Raw genomic sequence first — 17,063 nt, forward strand, 5'->3', positions numbered from 1 at the left:
TCAGACACTTGGAACATGACGTCATAAATTGATATAATAAATTGATATCTGGTTTGCTCATGTTGGGTCTCGCTAATTAGTATCGTATCTACCATTGATTAACACTCAAGAATATAAGTAGGACCATCACTTACTCTGCATGATGCTGCAATCAATGGCACATTTATTTGGAGAGATATGTTTTGCCTGTAAGTCGACTTCATGTGCCAAAAACGTGCCATATTCAGCGGAGATCGTCATCGCTGACGATCCTATACCTTCCCCCACACGGCCCCCCCTTACAAGCCCTTTTTGTTTCGTGGGCGTCGACATGGAAGATCACTGCTGATGCTACCGGCCCCGCCGTTCCGGGCGGAGGCATTCGGTGCCCACAATTTCTTACTTCCTCGTCTGCTAGCGCTCGCTATAGTTCTGGATGGACTGTTCCGGCTCTCCCGTATTCACGACTCACGTTAGTTCAACGGCCTCGTGATCCCGCAATTCGTTCGCCACGCAAGATGACAAGATGACGTTGTCTGTTTTTATATATATATCTATATCTATACAAGATCGCACTCGTTGATTTGTCCGCCTCTCAACAATCACTTCACATAGTCATTAGGTCATACAGCCCAAAATGCCTCGTCCAAACAGAATTCAGACTCAGCGAACTGCTGTCCTTATATCCTTTATAGTCTCAATTGTTATCAATTTCTTCTACCTCGCTGGCCGTGGTATAGCGGGAGAGAACCATAATGCCGTGTTTCATCTAGATCATACGCCGTTCACACCAAACTTTTTTTTCTTGCTGCTGTTCTGGGCTGCAGCCTACTTGGCTCAGGTCGTCTATCTGCACCAGCTATTTGCAGGTAACGAGAGTATCAGAAAGCCTGCCGAGGAGGTCGGCTGGTATGTTACAGTGTAAGTGCGAGTTTGTTCCAAGGCAGTATGTGATTCTTAAGCTAACCAACACCAGCTTCAACACTCTGCACTTTATCTGGCTTCTGTTCATTGCCCACGGCCATCTCGTTGTCGCTTTAATCATCGTGATCTTGAATTTCTTCTTCACAGGCGGCTTATACTGGCAGAAGCGCACCCACATTATAAATCCTCCCACCCAATGGCTTACGATCCATATCGGTGCGGCCGCATTGCCATTCGCCTGGACACTCTTTGCTCTCTTCTGGTCGGGTGCGGTCGCCGTGCATAGCAATAGCCTCGTTGCCCACGTCTTCGCCAACATCTTTATCTGGTCCCTTCTAATTGTGCCTTCCACGGCATTGCTTGTCTTTGCTGACTGGAGTTTCGGATTTGCCTCCGCGTTCTTGATTTGGGGCTTGGCGGTTGGCCAGCTTGTCGAGAAGACAATTGCACTCCAATGGATCTTTGCGGTTATCATCGCAACTATCGTCACCATTGAGTCCGCAATTATCATGATTGCAACCGGATTCAGCGGCCTGGCGCACAGCAACAATGATCTTCAGGAGGTCTTGGAAAATGTCCGCGAGGGTCACGAAGACGCCCCTTTGATGGAGCGTTAAAATTACTCATTGAATGAGGTGGTCGATGTCGCAGAGGGGCGTAGGTGGGGGGGAAAATGTAAGATACGCGGATCTAATAGTTAATATGAGAACGACAGAGTGGTGGGATAATTTATTTTGCCAAATAACGTTGATACTTACCTATATGTGAATGAGTAAATAGTTAAAAATGAGAGTCAGTAACTTGGTACTTTTGACTTTTTTAAATCGGTTTCTATTTCCTTATACAATACGAGCTCGTTCGCGAGTCGAGCGGAATTTCCCACATGCTTGAATCCGTATCACCATCTGTAGCACATCTCGCAGCTTAAAAAAGACAGCATCCTTTCTAATTAGGGATTTATTGCAAATTACCAGACTTTCAAACCAACTCCACACAAACTCGCATAACACCATATTCACCAAACATAACCTGTGTTATGAATACGTTTTGCTATTTACAAAACAATGCAATAAATATCATGAAAGACAGCACTATTTAGCCTCACTCTCTAGATCATCGTCGTGTACCCGTATCCGACTAACATTGTCAAGATCACACTAGATACTACTATGACACCACCGAGCACTTTGGCGGCAAGCCTCACACCTGTCAGTCTACGTTCGGGCCTCTGAAAAACCAGACTGCCGTTCTGCGCAACAGATACGAGAACCCATCCTTGATTCGCGAGAGCCGTGACCCGACGCATTTCACTTCTCGATAATTGGCCAAACGCATTAGAGGCGAATTCGGCGGTCTGGGGGAACATTTGTTTGGAAAATTCTGGAGCAATCTTCATGCGGACTTCGCTAAGCGCTGGAGCTATAACCAACATATCCGTACTTTGCTCGGCAGCTTTCTCATTAGGCGGACAAGCTGACTTCTTTCCATCTGCACCATCAATCACAGTCCCTTCTGGTACACCGTTATCCGTCTTGGCCTGAGCCAACTGGTGCTGTAGTTGACCTACAGTATTTTTCAAATCCTGAATCTCCGATCCATTACTATTCACGTTCTTGGCTTCCGCAACCTGATGCTGTAATTGCGCTATATCTTTATTCAAAGATTCGATCTCTGCATCGCGATAAGATCGCAACGAGTGTAATTCTTTCTCGAGATCTGCTTGGCTGCTGACCGCGAAATCTAATTTCTCCTGGAGTTCGATCTGCCTACTGACGACAGATTCTAGTGTCTTCTTGAGCACTGCCAGGGGCTCAGAATTACTTCCCGTATCTTCGGTAGGTTCCTGCACTTGTCGTTCCATGCTCTCGGACATGTCGGATTGTTCATCTACAGTTATAGTGGTCTCGAACGCGTCACTTCGACGATCTGCCGCAACCACCCCGCGAGTGCTTGATGACCTATTAACCCCTTCAGTATTGGAAACTGGAAATACCATATTTTCCAGTGCAAATTCTGTAGCCTTGCAAGTGTGCTTCTCCCTAGGTGTCTGGGGGCCGGCGTGTCCTCCGGGTTCCTCATCTTGTTCCACAGCAGCTTCCATGTCATGTACCTGTCCAACGGGCGCAGATTTGAGAGTAGCCTCATCGGGTCCAATAATCTCTGTCTTGCTCTGTGCCGAAGCGGGGACATTTTCAGATTTAACAATTTTCTTGTCCGCTGATGGTTCATCAAGTCTTTCGCTTGATTGCTTGCTTTTTTCGGTAGCAGCCATAGAATCGACAGATATAGATTCATCAGCTCTCAAGACAGCCACAGATTCAGATTGTTGCTCGGCATTCGCATGCTTTTCCGGCGCGTTGTATGCGACCTCCTGTTGCGCAACTAACTCTTCAGCCTTTTTGGCATCACGTAATTTTGCGAGATAAAGTGGACCCCCGGCTAGCGTAACGTCATCAACTTGGGAATCCAAGTGCGTGATTGCGACAGTCATAGGAAATTGGCCTGGCTCCCGAGGGGATGGCGAACCCACCTTCTTTACGCGACTAGTGTTTTGGCTGCACTCTTCCGACAAGGGCCAAATTCGGGGGATCATTGAGCAGGGCACCATCTCTGTCTTCACAATTGGCGCCGCATTCCTGACTGCAGCCGCCGTATCGATTGTGACAGTAAAGGGCCGGTCAATGTCAAGTAAATCTTTTAAGAATTTCTCAGCAATCATATTTCCATGACCAGACAACTTATCAGGCGCCAACAACTCTGCAAAGTACTGCTTCATTGTAGACGCAGGTACCTGCCCAGACTCCCTGTCGTACTGTCGCGAAGCCGTTGTGGTGGTAGTTATTACTGGAATCTGAGATTCATCAAACGCTCTGATTCTCTCTCTTGTTGCCTTTCGCTTTATTTCTTGCTTTCTGTTTTTATGCAGAGACCTGCAAATAGCATATTCCGTCGCGTAATCGATAATCCCAAGATCAAAGGCACCGATGTCACGAGAGACATAAGGCTTTCGATAGCGATCTATTGCCGTTAGCGATCTTGGCAGTGCCAATCACAACGCTCACGTTACATACCCTTCTGCAAGAGTTGATCACTCAACCGGCTAAGTACCTTTCCGGGCTCAATAAAATTCGAAGTCTACATTGCAGTTAATGCACCAAATATTGCCTTCGAAGCCACGAGAATCTAAACACCAACCAGGTCTGACTGCAGAACAAATTCCACTGTCTGCATCCTCTCTTGCCTAGACTTTGACCTCCGCCAAAAGCACCGATAATGCCCTCTATCAGGATCCAATAATTGGTGATTAATCCATGACCGCCCAAAGTAATACCTCCGCCCCGGTTTTGCACTCACGACACTCTCCACAGGTCGTCGTGCGATCGGTAATCCACATGATCTCAACGCGTCGTGAGAGACCTGTAATGTCGAAAACGACTGCAATAATTCAGCCTGTCGCATATTCGCACAGTAACAGTATCCCCGATCTTCCAAAAGGACATTTATTAAGGCAGTATTGTCTCAGTGGATCAGACGACCTTGCGGCTCATAAGTTGTTTGTCTCCGGGCTAATCGTGACTTGTATTTGGTTATTGTGGATGTTTTACACAAGTGCTTTGTTAGTTATGCGCAAATTGGGACAAATAGTCGGGCATATAACAAGCCGGATACCGATTACATATATTTCACTGACGGTGAAGCTGGCACAACCGGAACTTTTCAAATGCACATTATCAATTGCAACTGATTGGAGATTGACGCTGTATGGGTGGCGTCTTGGCGAGCAGTAGGTCCGTAGACTTCGTAATGTGTGCATGCTTCAGAACACTGTCCAAGCGCTTCTTGGTCGTCTTCCCGTGCGTGAGTATGGAATAAGCTGTGTGAAGCAATTGCTGAGGAGGGACAGATTGTGCGACCTAGACTGCGCATATCGATCTGTGTAAACTTCTAACATGTTCATGGAGGTTCGTACAGGCAAGACTAGCATTCTCTTGTGAATGATAGTAGTTATTAGTTTCTGGCTGTGGCATCTTATTGGATCGCGCTCGAGATATACGTCTGGTAAAGCATATAAAAATTTAGCTAACTGTAAGCATACATTAACTAACGTGAAGATCGAGACAAAGTATATAGCATGTAGAAATACAAAACCAGTTGCGCCTACTAATACTACAAGACCTTCATAGAATACATTTTCATTTGTATCGTAATCCCCGTTTATAGAGCGATTTAATAGCCTTGGAAACTATTATCGTGTACGACCTGGCGACTAAACAATAAATTAAACATTAAGATTATCCATTTGCTCAACAATTGTCCAGGTTCCATCCTCTCTCTGCGTCATTCTATGTCTCGAGATGGCAGGTGTCTGTTCGTTTTGATCAAGCGCGGTTGGGCAAACTCTCTGAGGTTTCCGTTCAACTAACGGCGAACTCGACTTGGATGCAGTTCCCGGTGCTCGTTGTGTGTGACTGTATACTGGCGTGCTCTTTCTATCTCGGAGAACCATTCGTCCGGCAGGTGTTCCATTAATGACGCTGCTGATTTGCTGATTCTTTGGAGTAGATGTGGTGGATGAAGGCGGCGACGACGGAACGGACGACCCAGCAGTTCTAAAACTTCTACCTAGCTTAATAGCCTGGACAATCCAGTTGTCTTTTGCTTGCGCGGTTTTTGGAGCTGACCATCGAGGCTTGCATCCCATTTCCAGCTGTCGAACCACTGTTGACGTAGCATACTCTTTCGACCATTCATGACCTTGCAATCCAAGTAGATGCGACATCACACCACTGGCAATCGCGGCATCGGAGTATCCACCTTCAAGTAACGAAATGACTCGACCATCGCAGAATTCATTTGCCAACGTGACTGCGTCGCGAGTGAAGCGTGAGTAAAACGAGGTGGGAACATGGACACCATGACGTTGCATTCCTTTGTCTTCAAACTCGGATCCGTCAAATCCGGCTGATAGGAATACACCGGCTTTGAATTCTTTTTTGCCGTCAAAAATCGGGGCTTTGGTCTGCGCTGCACGCAAGAACTGTTTCGCACGTTCGAAAAGCTCAGAATAGCGGTTAGTGTATAATTCGTCAAATTCTTCCGGCGTTGAGTATGGCTCCATATGCACATTCCAAATACACAAATCATGGGCGATAACACACGTCGATGCGTTTTTTATTTTTTCAGCCGTCGCGTAACCTACTTCGGTAGGAAATGAATTAATATCGTGTAATGAGAAGTATCCAATCTTCGGACCAGCATTTGTCGGCCATTCAGGCACCGCCTCGTGCTGCGAATTTTCTTCATCTGTGTAAAATTCATCGTCATACTCCTCAAGGCCCGACAATTTCCAGCAAATATCTTGACTACCGTCGCCGTGATGTAGATCAAAATCGAGAATTATCGCGTGCGTCAGGCCATACTTTGCCGCCGCGTACTGTATACTGACATGCACATTATTAATCAAGCAAAATCCCGATGGAGTACAAGGATGTGAATGATGGCCTACATGTATTAGAGCCTAACCACTGAAGACTGTTTCAAGAACGTACCTGGAGGTCTTATGCTAACAAAGCACCGCCTCACCGATCCATAAGTATCATCAAACACTCTATCCACCGCAGTCTCGACTGCAGCTACAACACCTTCCAGTGCAGAAACTGTGCCTTCAGACAAATAAATATCTCCTGAATTCCAACCCTCGGGTACCTCTAGCTTGTTTTCGCTCAGCTTATTTGGTGCCGACTTGCACAAGCTCTTCAGTGTGCTCGGCCATCTCTTTCCATGGACCTTCATCACATGCGGGCACTCCTCCAGATCAACTGTTGCGACTAAAGATTCAAGCAAATACTCGTCAGCGCCGGCGAGTGTGATTGCAGCCCCAATGCCCACTGCACTCGAGTTCAGACGCTGCGGTCTTTCGACAATTGACGCCAAATATCTCTTGGCGACCCATTTCCGCGAAAACACGTGCATATGTGAAAGCGGTGATAGTAGCAGTAGTGTTTTATTTGAGTTATCGGCAGGTAGTGCTGCTGGCTTTGGAAACTCCTCCTTTGGCAGCTCCGTTGTTGGTTGGCCCTCGCCAAGTTGCAGTTGAGAGATCCGCTCCAAAATATCGTCTGGCAAAGGCGTGACCACAGCCGTACTAATACCATCCTCTGCCCCATCTTTAGCTGGCGTTCTGGGTGCTTCAGTGTCCTGTTCATCGTTCGAAATCTCTTGTTGTAGTCGAATACCCACACTAGGCGTCCATAGTTGACCTACTAAATGTTCAGGAATAGCAGGACGATTTTGTTCTAGAATATCTTGTCGCACAGGCGGGCCCGTAATCATCTGTGCAATTGTGTCGTCTAGAAACGCCTGTTCTTCGTCTGAAATCGCGACAGCGCCGGCAGCGGAGTGAACCGGGGAGGACGATTGGTCTTCATCGCCCTCATTCAACAGTGCCCCAAATGCAAAAGACGGAAACGGTGCATGTGCAGCCCCAGACGGTGTGGTAGGACTCGTCATGTATTTTCGATAGGCAGTCGTCTCAGGACTGATGCTGGCAGTGTTCACAGAAGTGGCAACAAAAGTCTTACTGAGCTGGTGATGGAGTTCCGGGAAAGGGCATAGTTACGGCCGCCGGAGCAATAAGTCGGTGTCCGACGTCACCGCCAAATTTACGCGTCAGATGAGATAAACAAATCTTTACCCGGATCCACTGTAGCGCGTTCCAAACCGATCTGATATTCATATTGTAGATTAGCCCAAGAATCTGAGTAAATCGTAACCTCGAAAGAATGCAATAAGCCCACGGACTCATTGCAACATTCTGGTTTCGTTGCGAATTAACCTTTAACAATGATTTCAAATTCCGCATTTAACGGCACCATTCATGAATACTCGCCCAGGCTTGTCGGCTTCGAATTCGCTACGTCTTCCAGTACGCCTCACAAGAACATCCTCATCTTCGTCGGCGGCTTAGGCGACGGATTACTCACAGTCCCATACGTTCCGCAATTAGCCGCGTCAATAGATTGTTTGGGATGGGGCCTAGTGCAGCTGCTCCTATCATCGTCATACCGGGGCTGGGGTGCAGGAGATTTAGCAAGAGACGCATCGGAGATCGAGCAAGCCGTTTCTTACTTTTCGAACTTGCGTAGCGGAAGTGTCGCCTTAATGGGCCATTCGACTGGATGTCAAGACGCGATATATTATTTGACGCGATATACCACTTCTTGCGAGAATTCGAAACTGGCAGCTGGTATTCTTCAAGCGCCGGTATCCGATCGCGAGGCAATGTTGCACCTGTTTCCAGAGCGATACACCGAGATGCTGGATTTTGCGGTCAAAGAAGTGAATACTGGTCGCGGCCAGGAGATTTTACCCAAAAAATATTCCGACCTTTTTTTTGATACACCAATTACAGCAAGCCGTTGGGTGTCCCTCGCGAAGAAACTTGGGGACGACGATTTCTTTTCGTCAGATATCGAAGATGACGTGTTAAAGACTACATTTGGTATTATAGATGTTCCGCTGTTAGTTTTGTACTCTGGCTCAGACGAGTTTGTACCAGAGACTGTTCATAAGGAGCATTTGATAAGCCGATGGAAAGCCATCACGTCAGAAGATAGCTGGAGTAGCCACAGCGGTGTCGTTAAAGGTGGTAAACATAACCTTGGAGAAGGATCAGATTCTGGCGCTATGGACGATGCCATATCAAGGGTGTGTGCGTTTTTGTCGAACCTGTAAAGATGATATGACAGAATTGGAAGACTTATGAGACCAATTAACTGTTGAAACAAATGGGCACAACAGCATAGACGAGCAAATTCATTCGTTATACATCAAACAATGCGTTAAACACGACATATATATAAATATTTTAAAGTACACATAACACAAAGAAAATGTAGTTCTCTATTCCTCTGATTTGAGATCCTCTTCGCTGGGCTCCTCCGGTTCTTGCTCGATCTCCTCATCATCTTCTTCTAGAGGCTCTTCACTGACTTCTGCGTCCTCCTCGCCCTCGATAGTTTCCACTGGCTTTTTCGTATATGTGAGTGAGAACAAGGCAGCTTCTGGTCCGCGGTTCGTGCTCTCTAATAAATCAGCACAAGCAGCGACATCGCCGACGGTCCACAGAGCTGTGAAGGCAACATTGTGAACGCCAGACGCGATAGCTTTCTTGGCAATCTGACGTAATCCCGCTTCGTTATTAGTGCTAGTGTAGATGAGCAGTAACGAGCCCAAGTCTGAAACCGCAGAGAAGCATTTCTCAGCCAAAACAATATCCCAAGACTGTAGAGCCATATCGCCAAGTGTCTTCCACTTGTGGTCCGAAGAATCAGCTTCCGCAATTTCTTGGGCAATCTCGAGGTTTCCAAGCGATAGGGCAAGCTCGAACTTGTGGTCTGGATCGGTTGAGACCTCAAGCGCGAGCTCCTTGTAACCCTGGCCCTCAAGGAAGCGAGCGATTCTCGTCCGATCGCTAGTTGGAATCTGTTCGAGAAGAGATTCAGCGTGCTCCATATCACCACGCAGCACCACAGTCTGATACTCGAGGACAGAGAGCGAAACTGCGTATGAAATGACATTTGAATCTTTGTCGGCCAAGTAGACGCGGCCATCCCGGGGAATGTAGCCTAACAAGTACATGGCTTGATCGAAATGGCTTACGGTATAAGTTTGTTCACCGACGAGATAGTTCAGTCTGTTCGTCGAGGTAGTGTAGATGAAGCAATCGCCAACCCACTTTCCTGTGCGAACAGTCTCATTGATATCTGTAACAACTTCGAACGCTTCTTCGACACCCTCATCTTCATCTACTCGGTCCTCTTGGACAGCGACAATGTAAGAATCCTTCGAAAACTTCAAGACGTAAAAGCTGTCGTCGCACGCAAGCACGACAAGCTCGCCAGAGTCGGACCAATATATCTACCTCACATCAGCAGCAAGAAGTGCAACAGTACTCTAAGTCCTGACTTACGTCATTAGGAACAACGTCAATTCGTCTCACTAGCAGACCAGTATCCCAATCGTACAATCCAACCCAGTCACTACCCTTCACTCCCAGCAGAGTGCCTCCAAAAATACCTTCTGCATTGTAGTTAAACTGTATATGTCCAACAGACATCTCCTTGAAATTTTTGTACACCTTAATCGACGTTGTACTCTCCTGAACGGCATACATATTGCTATCCTGGGCCCACACAATCTGTAATCCAGGACCAAATGACTTGTTACGCCAGGCGAGTGCTGTGAAGATAATATACTCCCCATCACCACAGACAGCTACAAAACGACCATTAGGCGAGTGTATAAGTTGCGTAGGGTAAATTTCAACCGATCCCAGATCCTTCTGGGGAAGTGGAATAACTTCGCCGTCCTTGGTGCTGTCACTGCCTTTGATGACGCTGCTGCAGACTTCGGCGTGCTTACTCCATATCACCTTTCCGCTCGCGTCCATTGAAATTGCAGGTTCTTCTCGTCCCATCTTCATCACGACTGACCCTTCATCATAACCGACAGCAATAGCATTGGTTCCCTTTCGATATGAGACACACCAGGCCCTTTCCAGGCTGTAGTTCATAGTTTGCTCAAGCTTGTAGGTGTTGGAATTCCAGATCTTCACTGTCGAGTCCTCGGAACCGGAAACGATGATTGGCAATTCGGGGTGGAAAACTGCAAATGAGACATTGGACGTGTGACCCTCGAGGGTTGCAATGCAGCTCTTAGTCTGATAATCCCAAATCTTAACGGTCCTATCATCTGAGGTCGTGATAATGTATGGCTTATCTGCAAGAGGATAATAGTCGACAAAGTTGACACCCTTCGTTTCGTGTGCTTCCATCGTGAAATTGGGAGTGGGCGACCCAAGAGACCATATCTTAACAGTGCGATCGAGGCAAGCGGAAGCAAAGGTGTTCGTGTCCTTCGGGTTAATGGCCAGGGACATGACGTAGTGATTGTGGCCTTCGAAAACCTGGATGCACCGCCAATCCTTGTCCCAGTTCCATAGCTTGATTGTCATATCATCGGAAGCTGTTAGTAGAAAACTTTGCGTGGGATGCACGGCAATGGCACGGATGTAGTCAGGATGGGCCTCGAACTGAACGACTTTCTCAGACGTGTTGTAGTTGTACACGCGAATCTGAAAGTCATCACTACCGACGACAAACCAGTTCTTTCTAGCGATAAAACGCCCTGCTCGAACTGGAACTTCTGTCACGTCAAAAGTTTTGACTATTGACTGCGTTTCGTACGACCAGATTTGTACTTGTCCTGCAAGTTGATGATTAGGTCAAAATCCTACTAAGCCACGATATAGAACCATAGGTTTACGACTAACCGCTATAGAGTGTTGCAAGAATCCATGGCTCAGTGGGATGGAAATCAATTCCCTTGACACGGTCCGATCGCGCCAAAAGTTGTCTCTGTAATAAGAAGACGAAAGGTCAGCATATAAGTTTCACAGCTGAGCTATCATGCATCCGTAGCGACACATTTCCACGACACTCCATGTTCGTGTTTCAATAGCATTAGCCGACAAAAGACGAATTGTGCGCTTTCTTGAGATTTGTCAAATTCCGTCGTCCTCAAAGGCACCCTCTCAAGAGCCCAAGCATGAGAACAATCCCGATAAACACAATTGCTACATACCTTTATATCTAGCCGCATGGTCAAAGACTAACTTACGCCTTTAAAGTCCCAACGAATTGACTAAATTATCTAAACAAATCGTGTGTTAAAGAAGAACGAGGTCGCAATCGGGACACGACTTTAGTTCGAAGTTGTCCGGCGGGTGTGCTGTGCAGCCCTTTTTGTGCAGAATGACGCGCGCTTATGGCCGTAAATGCGAGAATGTTTGTTCCCGGTTAAACGAACGTTCCTGAGGCTGGGCCAGACGGTCACCCAATACTTCAGGTTTCGACGTTATGAAAATTGATGCATCCAAAATAGCGCTAGAGTTGAAGATCGATATGGACACATTATTATAGGCTTATACTTTTCGAGGACCGCCAACTCAAAAAGGTGATTGACAAGCTTTGTTAAGACGATACTAACTACAATTGTTGCAACTTGAGATTGCGGCCATTCTAAGTCTGGCAACCATTAAAATTTCCATTACACGATGATTAAATATCGACTTTACACCAAATGCATATGTTCAGGAACAATAGTCAGCAACTTAGCTTCTGTAATAGCTGATCGGACATTTTCTATAACCTGAATCTCCATCTTCTTCTGAGTTTCATAAGTACGAGTGCCAACATGTGGCAGTAAAATGACTTTTTCGTTGGCGAGGAGACCAGGATGGATCTTAGGTTCCGCTATACAATTCGTTAGCATAAGCTTCAATTAACAACTAGCAGGCACCACTGACCCTCAAAGACATCCAGACCGACGCATCGAACCTTTCCACTCTCAAGAGCATCAACAAGCGCCTGCTCATCTATGACAGCGCCTCGGGCTGTATTGGCAATAACGACACCGTCTTTCATTTTGCCAAACGCTTCCTTATTAATGATATGTCGTGTGTGCGCGTTCAATGGCAAGTTGAGTGAAATGACATCACTTGTAGCCAACAACTCATCAAATCCAACGTATTTTGCGCCAGCCGCCATCTCATTGGACAAAGGCTTGCGGTTGTGGTATTGAGTAATCATACCGAACCCCTCGGCGCGTCTCTTGACAGCTCTGCCGATACCACCCATACCTAGAATGCCCAACACCTTTCCCTCGGGATCATGCGAGAGAGGGACACCTTTATTCCAGTTACCCTTTCGCAGAGTTGACATTGAAAGGCTGAATTCGCGAAGTGCCCCCAGGATGAGGAACATGTTGACGTCGGCGGTCGCGTCGTCGACTGTTCCAGGAGTGTTCGACATTAAAATACCCTTCTCAGTGCACGCATTGACGTTGATCATGTCATAGCCAGCACCATTGTGGCAGATGAACTTTAGCGACGGAGGTAGTGCGTCGATAATATCCTTGTCCATGACAGATGCGGCCTTGGAGTCGTTCATGTGGTACACCGCCGCGATGTCAGAGTACTTCCCAGCAAGGTCCTTGATAAAGTCTTCCTTGGTAGGGGAGTCGCAGACAGAGAGGGTCGCGACATCCGACAGCGCTTCCCATTCGGCCGTCGCATGTATGATTTCACCTAGGAGCAGAACATGGGGCTTTGTCATTGTGGCGGTATGATGCAACAAATGACCGCTGGGTTCTCAATTGGTTGATAAAGTGCCAGGAGAAGCAATTACGAGCAGTAATATACGATTTAAGTAAATAGGCAAAGGAGAAAACGCCTTCGGCCGGTGGCAGAGACGAAGACCTACAGTGTGCTTAAAAGCACGCAGTGCCTGAAAGCCGCGACGTGGGGTCGAATTGCGCGGGGAAAGTTTAGTCCGGGTGGGGGTGGCATAAATTCCGCGGGGGCGGCAATCAATGCAAGTTTCGCATGACGTCGCCACTGGTGGGATTCGTACCATAACCCAGATTACGTATTCAAAACGTTGATGCTGCCCAACTGGAGAGATATCCCGTCCGATTGTGAAGCCTTAGTAGACAATGTTCGAAACTAACTAACATTGTCGAATCAAGCGGTTGCCATCTATACCGGAATATTTCGTAATAGGCTGAAATGGCTAGTGCTCGGAACAGTGTCTTATCCCGCCGCTTAACATCCCACGCTGAGCACTCAAGATCCCGCATAGGAACGCAGTATGATATACTTCTAGTTACTATCGTTGTAATATCTGTAAATCCCACGTTCCTCTTTCAAGTACTAAGGTCTCATAGCTTTTAACTAATCCTGTTGCGGTTTCTGTAGTTATTTTAGAATGCAAGTATTTGGATGTTTTCATTTGGTTAGATCGCTACGAGTCCTAGAATGTACAAGTTGCTATTACCATGCTAGCTAGCGAATACACCCAATTGGACGGTCTATGGGTTCTAGTGAAGGTTGCAATTGTGTACCGCGGATAAGTATACAGGGGCAGCCGAGCCCCCCACACTCCATTCAGTGACACACGCACCCACCTTTGTCGGCCCGACCCTGATCAGTCTAGTCTTCGTTTGTTGGAACCAAGTCCGGGGCAGTCCTTAGCACTAAACATTCATTCAACAATCCGGCGTATTATCCAATTCTCGTTGCTAACTTCAATGTATCCAAACCAAGGAGATGGAGAATACGACTCTAGGATACAGCCGTTTGTAAGAGCAGGTAATTAAACAGTTAAATCAAATTATTTGACTGGTACAGATTGATTGTCTATTTGTCTTCTAAATCCTTCTAGGGATATGCCGTGTGGTTAAAACAAAATTATTTATATATCTATTGGTGTATTTTGTAGCGCTGGAGTAGTTTGTGTTATGACTGTCAGCAACCCCGTAAGCGGACGTGAGATACCTGCAACTCTTAGCAATCTCAGGGTTAGGGTGGTATATTCCGCGAATCATACCGAAGCTATACCATAACTACACCAATGTCGTTTGCTCAACATCATGCCGGCTCGGATCCGTTCGGCCTGTTCCTAGGGCCCACTGACAAAGGTTTTGCGCTCGGTTAGAGTACGCCTTAACATTTTCAGGGTTAGGAGCTGACTAGATTTGTTCCCTAGCCCCAATCCTCGTGCGTACCGTAGGAGCACCGGACGTAAACGAAATCTTTGGCGTTCAGGATTAGGGCTGCATAACCTTGTGCACAACGTTGTGGATATGCCATATGTGTCACACAGGCAACGCAATCCAAAATAGACCTAATGACGTTTAATGGTGTTTCCCTTCCATGAAGTGGGAGATTCGGTAATCTGTACGTATGGAACTATGTTTCCTGAGACAAGCAAGATTTGAAAGGCATGGCATATTGTGGGGATGAGGCAACCACAGATATCAAGCGGTATGGCGTGGGGTTCCGCAGATAGCTTGAGATTGGGGGTTAGGAAAATCGGTCTGGCATATCTCAAATTAACGTAATTCACGGGCGAACCGGTCACAAGGGCGAACCGGTCACACGGGCGAACCGGTCAAATTTCACCACCACATCTTCAAAATGGAAGATTTCATATCAAAATCAACTGCAACAGAATTAAATTGGTCCATCTACCAGTTCAAATAGATAGCTATTTACTACGACGGTCTCTGATTGTAAGCAGAAGGTATTTTGTATGATGGTGAGCTGAAGGATTGGACCCAGAATAGTGTTTTGCGGTGGAGTTTTGCCGGTTAGGGTGTATTGGACTGTGACCAGTTCGCCCGGGTGACCGGTTCGCCCGTGAATTACGTTATCTTGGGCCAGATAGACGCATTAGATGACAGAAGTGCTCGCACCCTTGCCATTGTTTTTGCTGGTATATCAACAGCGATTGCAAGCCGCAAGGAAATATGCACCTTTTTTTAGAAGTTAGACAGATATTGTACAAAACAAAAAGCAACGGTGTGTACAATGCAATGATGCTTTTTTGTGTGTGTGTGTGTGCGTGTGACGATCCTGACCACGCGGAGCCCACGTAAACCTATGCCTGAACCGACAACGAAGGAACAGAACATCGTGTGCAACCCATCGTGTACTAAAGGGCCAAACGTAGCATTGTTTACGACGCCCGGTTCCATGGTTCCGAACTCGGTTTTTCTACCATGATCCGCAGGCACGTCTTCTGTCATCGGCAGAGGGTCTTAATGTTCACGTTAAGCTTGTATCCACAGCTCAGATGACGGAGGCGGTCTCCGATCGAGGTCTCCGTGTATTCTGATTACACTGATCGTCTCACAACTGGTCGTTGCCACGCTGCTGTGCTATTTATGCTGCCTCACTGTCGCATCCGCACAAGCTCACCACAATATGCTCCCAAAATATAACTACTTCCAGTTGCGCACATAAGTACGCCTTGCCTTGTACTCTGCGATAGTTCATCTATATTCGTATATTGTTGCCACTCATTCCATCATCTAACCACACTCTCCCACACAATGTCTGCCCCAGGTCTCCCAACCGTCGAGCACAATACGGCATCCACCTCGCCCCTTGAGCGAGAGGAAACTAGAGTTCCTGGAGCTCGTGTTCTCAGGCCTCTCGCTACCCGCATCACTGGTCTGCCCGACCATGTCCGCAATGAGCTCATCGCCATGATCGGCGAGTTCGTCGGCACCTTTCTCTTTCTCTTCTTCGCCTTTGGCACTGCCCAGGCTGCCAATTCCGACCCATTCCTGACGACAACTGGCTCAAATCCCAGTCAGCTTGTTATGATCTCGCTTGGCTTTGGCTTCTCCCTCGCTGCTAACGTCTGGACATTCTTCCGCGTCTCCGGAGGTCTCTTCAACCCAGCGGTCTCGCTCTCCCTCGCCTTGGTTGGGATCATCACTCCCCTCCGCGCCGCTCTCCTGTCAGTCTCCCAGGTCCTGGCCGGTATATGTGCAGCCGCCGTCGTCAATGCCCTGACTCCCGGCCCGATACTCTTCGAAAACAAGTTAGGCAACGGCGTCTCCAATTCCCGCGGCGTGTTCATCGAAATGTTTCTCACAGCGCAACTATGCATCACAATCCTCATGCTCGCCGGCGAAAAGCACCGCGGGCGCTTCATGGCCCCACTCGGCATTGGGTTCTCCCTTTTCATCGCCCATCTCGTCGGGGTCTACTTCACCGGCGCAGGCGTCAACCCCGCCCGTTCGTTCGGTCCTTGCGTCGCCATCCCAAGCTTCCCAGATTATCACTGGATCTACTGGGTCGGTCCTATCCTCGGAGCTACCATCGCCGCCGGACTATACAAGACTCTCAAGTTCATGCAATACGAGACTGCCAACCCTGGCCAGGATGACGATGGAATCGGTCTTCTGGCGACACGCTTTGAGAACGAGAAGCTGGGCACTAAAGTCCGTAGCGATCATTTGGACGTGTGATTTTCTTTCTGCCTCTTTATATACAACTCGTTTTTCGTTTGGATTGATATGAAAAATTTGGATTTGGCCGTGGAGAAAGTTTGTAATGTAATAATATCCATTGTGGAGGAATGTCGGAGATAAAAGCGAATATAAATTAGAGTTTGGAAAGTGCACCGGTGTAAAAAGGGAGGGACACCGGGCAGAAAACTAAGGTCACTAAACTCGTTACCCTAACCTATATATAATCTTTGGCTGCAAAATAAAAGAGGCGCTCAATACATCAAATGAAATATTAA

General features: G+C 47.3%; 7 protein-coding genes across 7 annotated transcripts; 3 read left to right on the forward strand and 4 right to left on the reverse strand.

Moving 5' to 3' along the window:
* The first annotated feature begins 472 nt into the window (after positions 1-472).
* Positions 473-1,711, forward strand: V1513DRAFT_24644 (uncharacterized protein). Its single transcript, XM_066894463.1, has 2 exons — positions 473-900; positions 956-1,711. Exons 1-2 carry the CDS (start codon positions 617-619, stop codon positions 1,518-1,520), a joined length of 849 nt encoding a protein of 282 aa, XP_066754346.1. The 5' UTR covers positions 473-616; the 3' UTR covers positions 1,521-1,711.
* Positions 1,712-1,730: 19 nt separating this feature from the next.
* V1513DRAFT_463709 (uncharacterized protein) lies at positions 1,731-4,426 on the reverse strand. The gene is made up of 3 exons (XM_066899980.1): positions 4,099-4,426; positions 3,975-4,038; positions 1,731-3,921 (listed from the first exon to the last, which is right to left on the reverse strand). The coding sequence occupies exons 1-3, from the start codon at positions 4,360-4,362 to the stop codon at positions 2,012-2,014; spliced, it is 2,238 nt and encodes a 745-aa protein (XP_066754347.1). The 5' UTR covers positions 4,363-4,426; the 3' UTR covers positions 1,731-2,011.
* Positions 4,427-5,182: 756 nt separating this feature from the next.
* On the reverse strand, positions 5,183-7,236 carry V1513DRAFT_377676 (histone deacetylase domain-containing protein; the record flags this gene model as incomplete). The annotated part of the gene is made up of 2 exons (XM_066894960.1): positions 5,183-6,405; positions 6,453-7,236. The coding sequence occupies 2 exons, from the start codon at positions 7,234-7,236 to the stop codon at positions 5,183-5,185; spliced, it is 2,007 nt and encodes a 668-aa protein (XP_066754348.1).
* A 396-nt stretch (positions 7,237-7,632) lies between these two features.
* Positions 7,633-8,797, forward strand: V1513DRAFT_442401 (uncharacterized protein). Its single transcript, XM_066897660.1, has one exon. The coding sequence runs from the start codon at positions 7,747-7,749 to the stop codon at positions 8,635-8,637; it is 891 nt and encodes a 296-aa protein (XP_066754349.1). The 5' UTR covers positions 7,633-7,746; the 3' UTR covers positions 8,638-8,797.
* V1513DRAFT_442402 (coatomer WD associated region-domain-containing protein) lies at positions 8,672-11,661 on the reverse strand. The gene is made up of 4 exons (XM_066897661.1): positions 11,548-11,661; positions 11,237-11,321; positions 9,875-11,169; positions 8,672-9,822 (listed from the first exon to the last, which is right to left on the reverse strand). The coding sequence occupies exons 1-4, from the start codon at positions 11,563-11,565 to the stop codon at positions 8,806-8,808; spliced, it is 2,415 nt and encodes an 804-aa protein (XP_066754350.1). The 5' UTR covers positions 11,566-11,661; the 3' UTR covers positions 8,672-8,805.
* Positions 11,662-11,914: 253 nt separating this feature from the next.
* V1513DRAFT_442409 (D-isomer specific 2-hydroxyacid dehydrogenase) lies at positions 11,915-13,230 on the reverse strand. The gene is made up of 2 exons (XM_066897662.1): positions 12,272-13,230; positions 11,915-12,218 (listed from the first exon to the last, which is right to left on the reverse strand). Exons 1-2 carry the CDS (start codon positions 13,077-13,079, stop codon positions 12,037-12,039), a joined length of 990 nt encoding a protein of 329 aa, XP_066754351.1. The 5' UTR covers positions 13,080-13,230; the 3' UTR covers positions 11,915-12,036.
* A 2,534-nt stretch (positions 13,231-15,764) lies between these two features.
* Positions 15,765-16,785, forward strand: V1513DRAFT_413149 (aquaporin-like protein; the record flags this gene model as incomplete). The annotated part of the gene is made up of 1 exon (XM_066895767.1): positions 15,765-16,785. The coding sequence occupies exon 1, from the start codon at positions 15,859-15,861 to the stop codon at positions 16,783-16,785; it is 927 nt and encodes a 308-aa protein (XP_066754352.1). The 5' UTR covers positions 15,765-15,858.
* Between the last annotated feature and the right edge of the window lie 278 nt (positions 16,786-17,063).

Source organism: Lipomyces chichibuensis, assembly GCF_038497645.1.
Source record: "Lipomyces chichibuensis strain CBS 12929 unplaced genomic scaffold V1513scaffold_10, whole genome shotgun sequence".
Lineage (NCBI taxonomy): Eukaryota > Fungi > Ascomycota > Lipomycetes > Lipomycetales > Lipomycetaceae > Lipomyces > Lipomyces chichibuensis.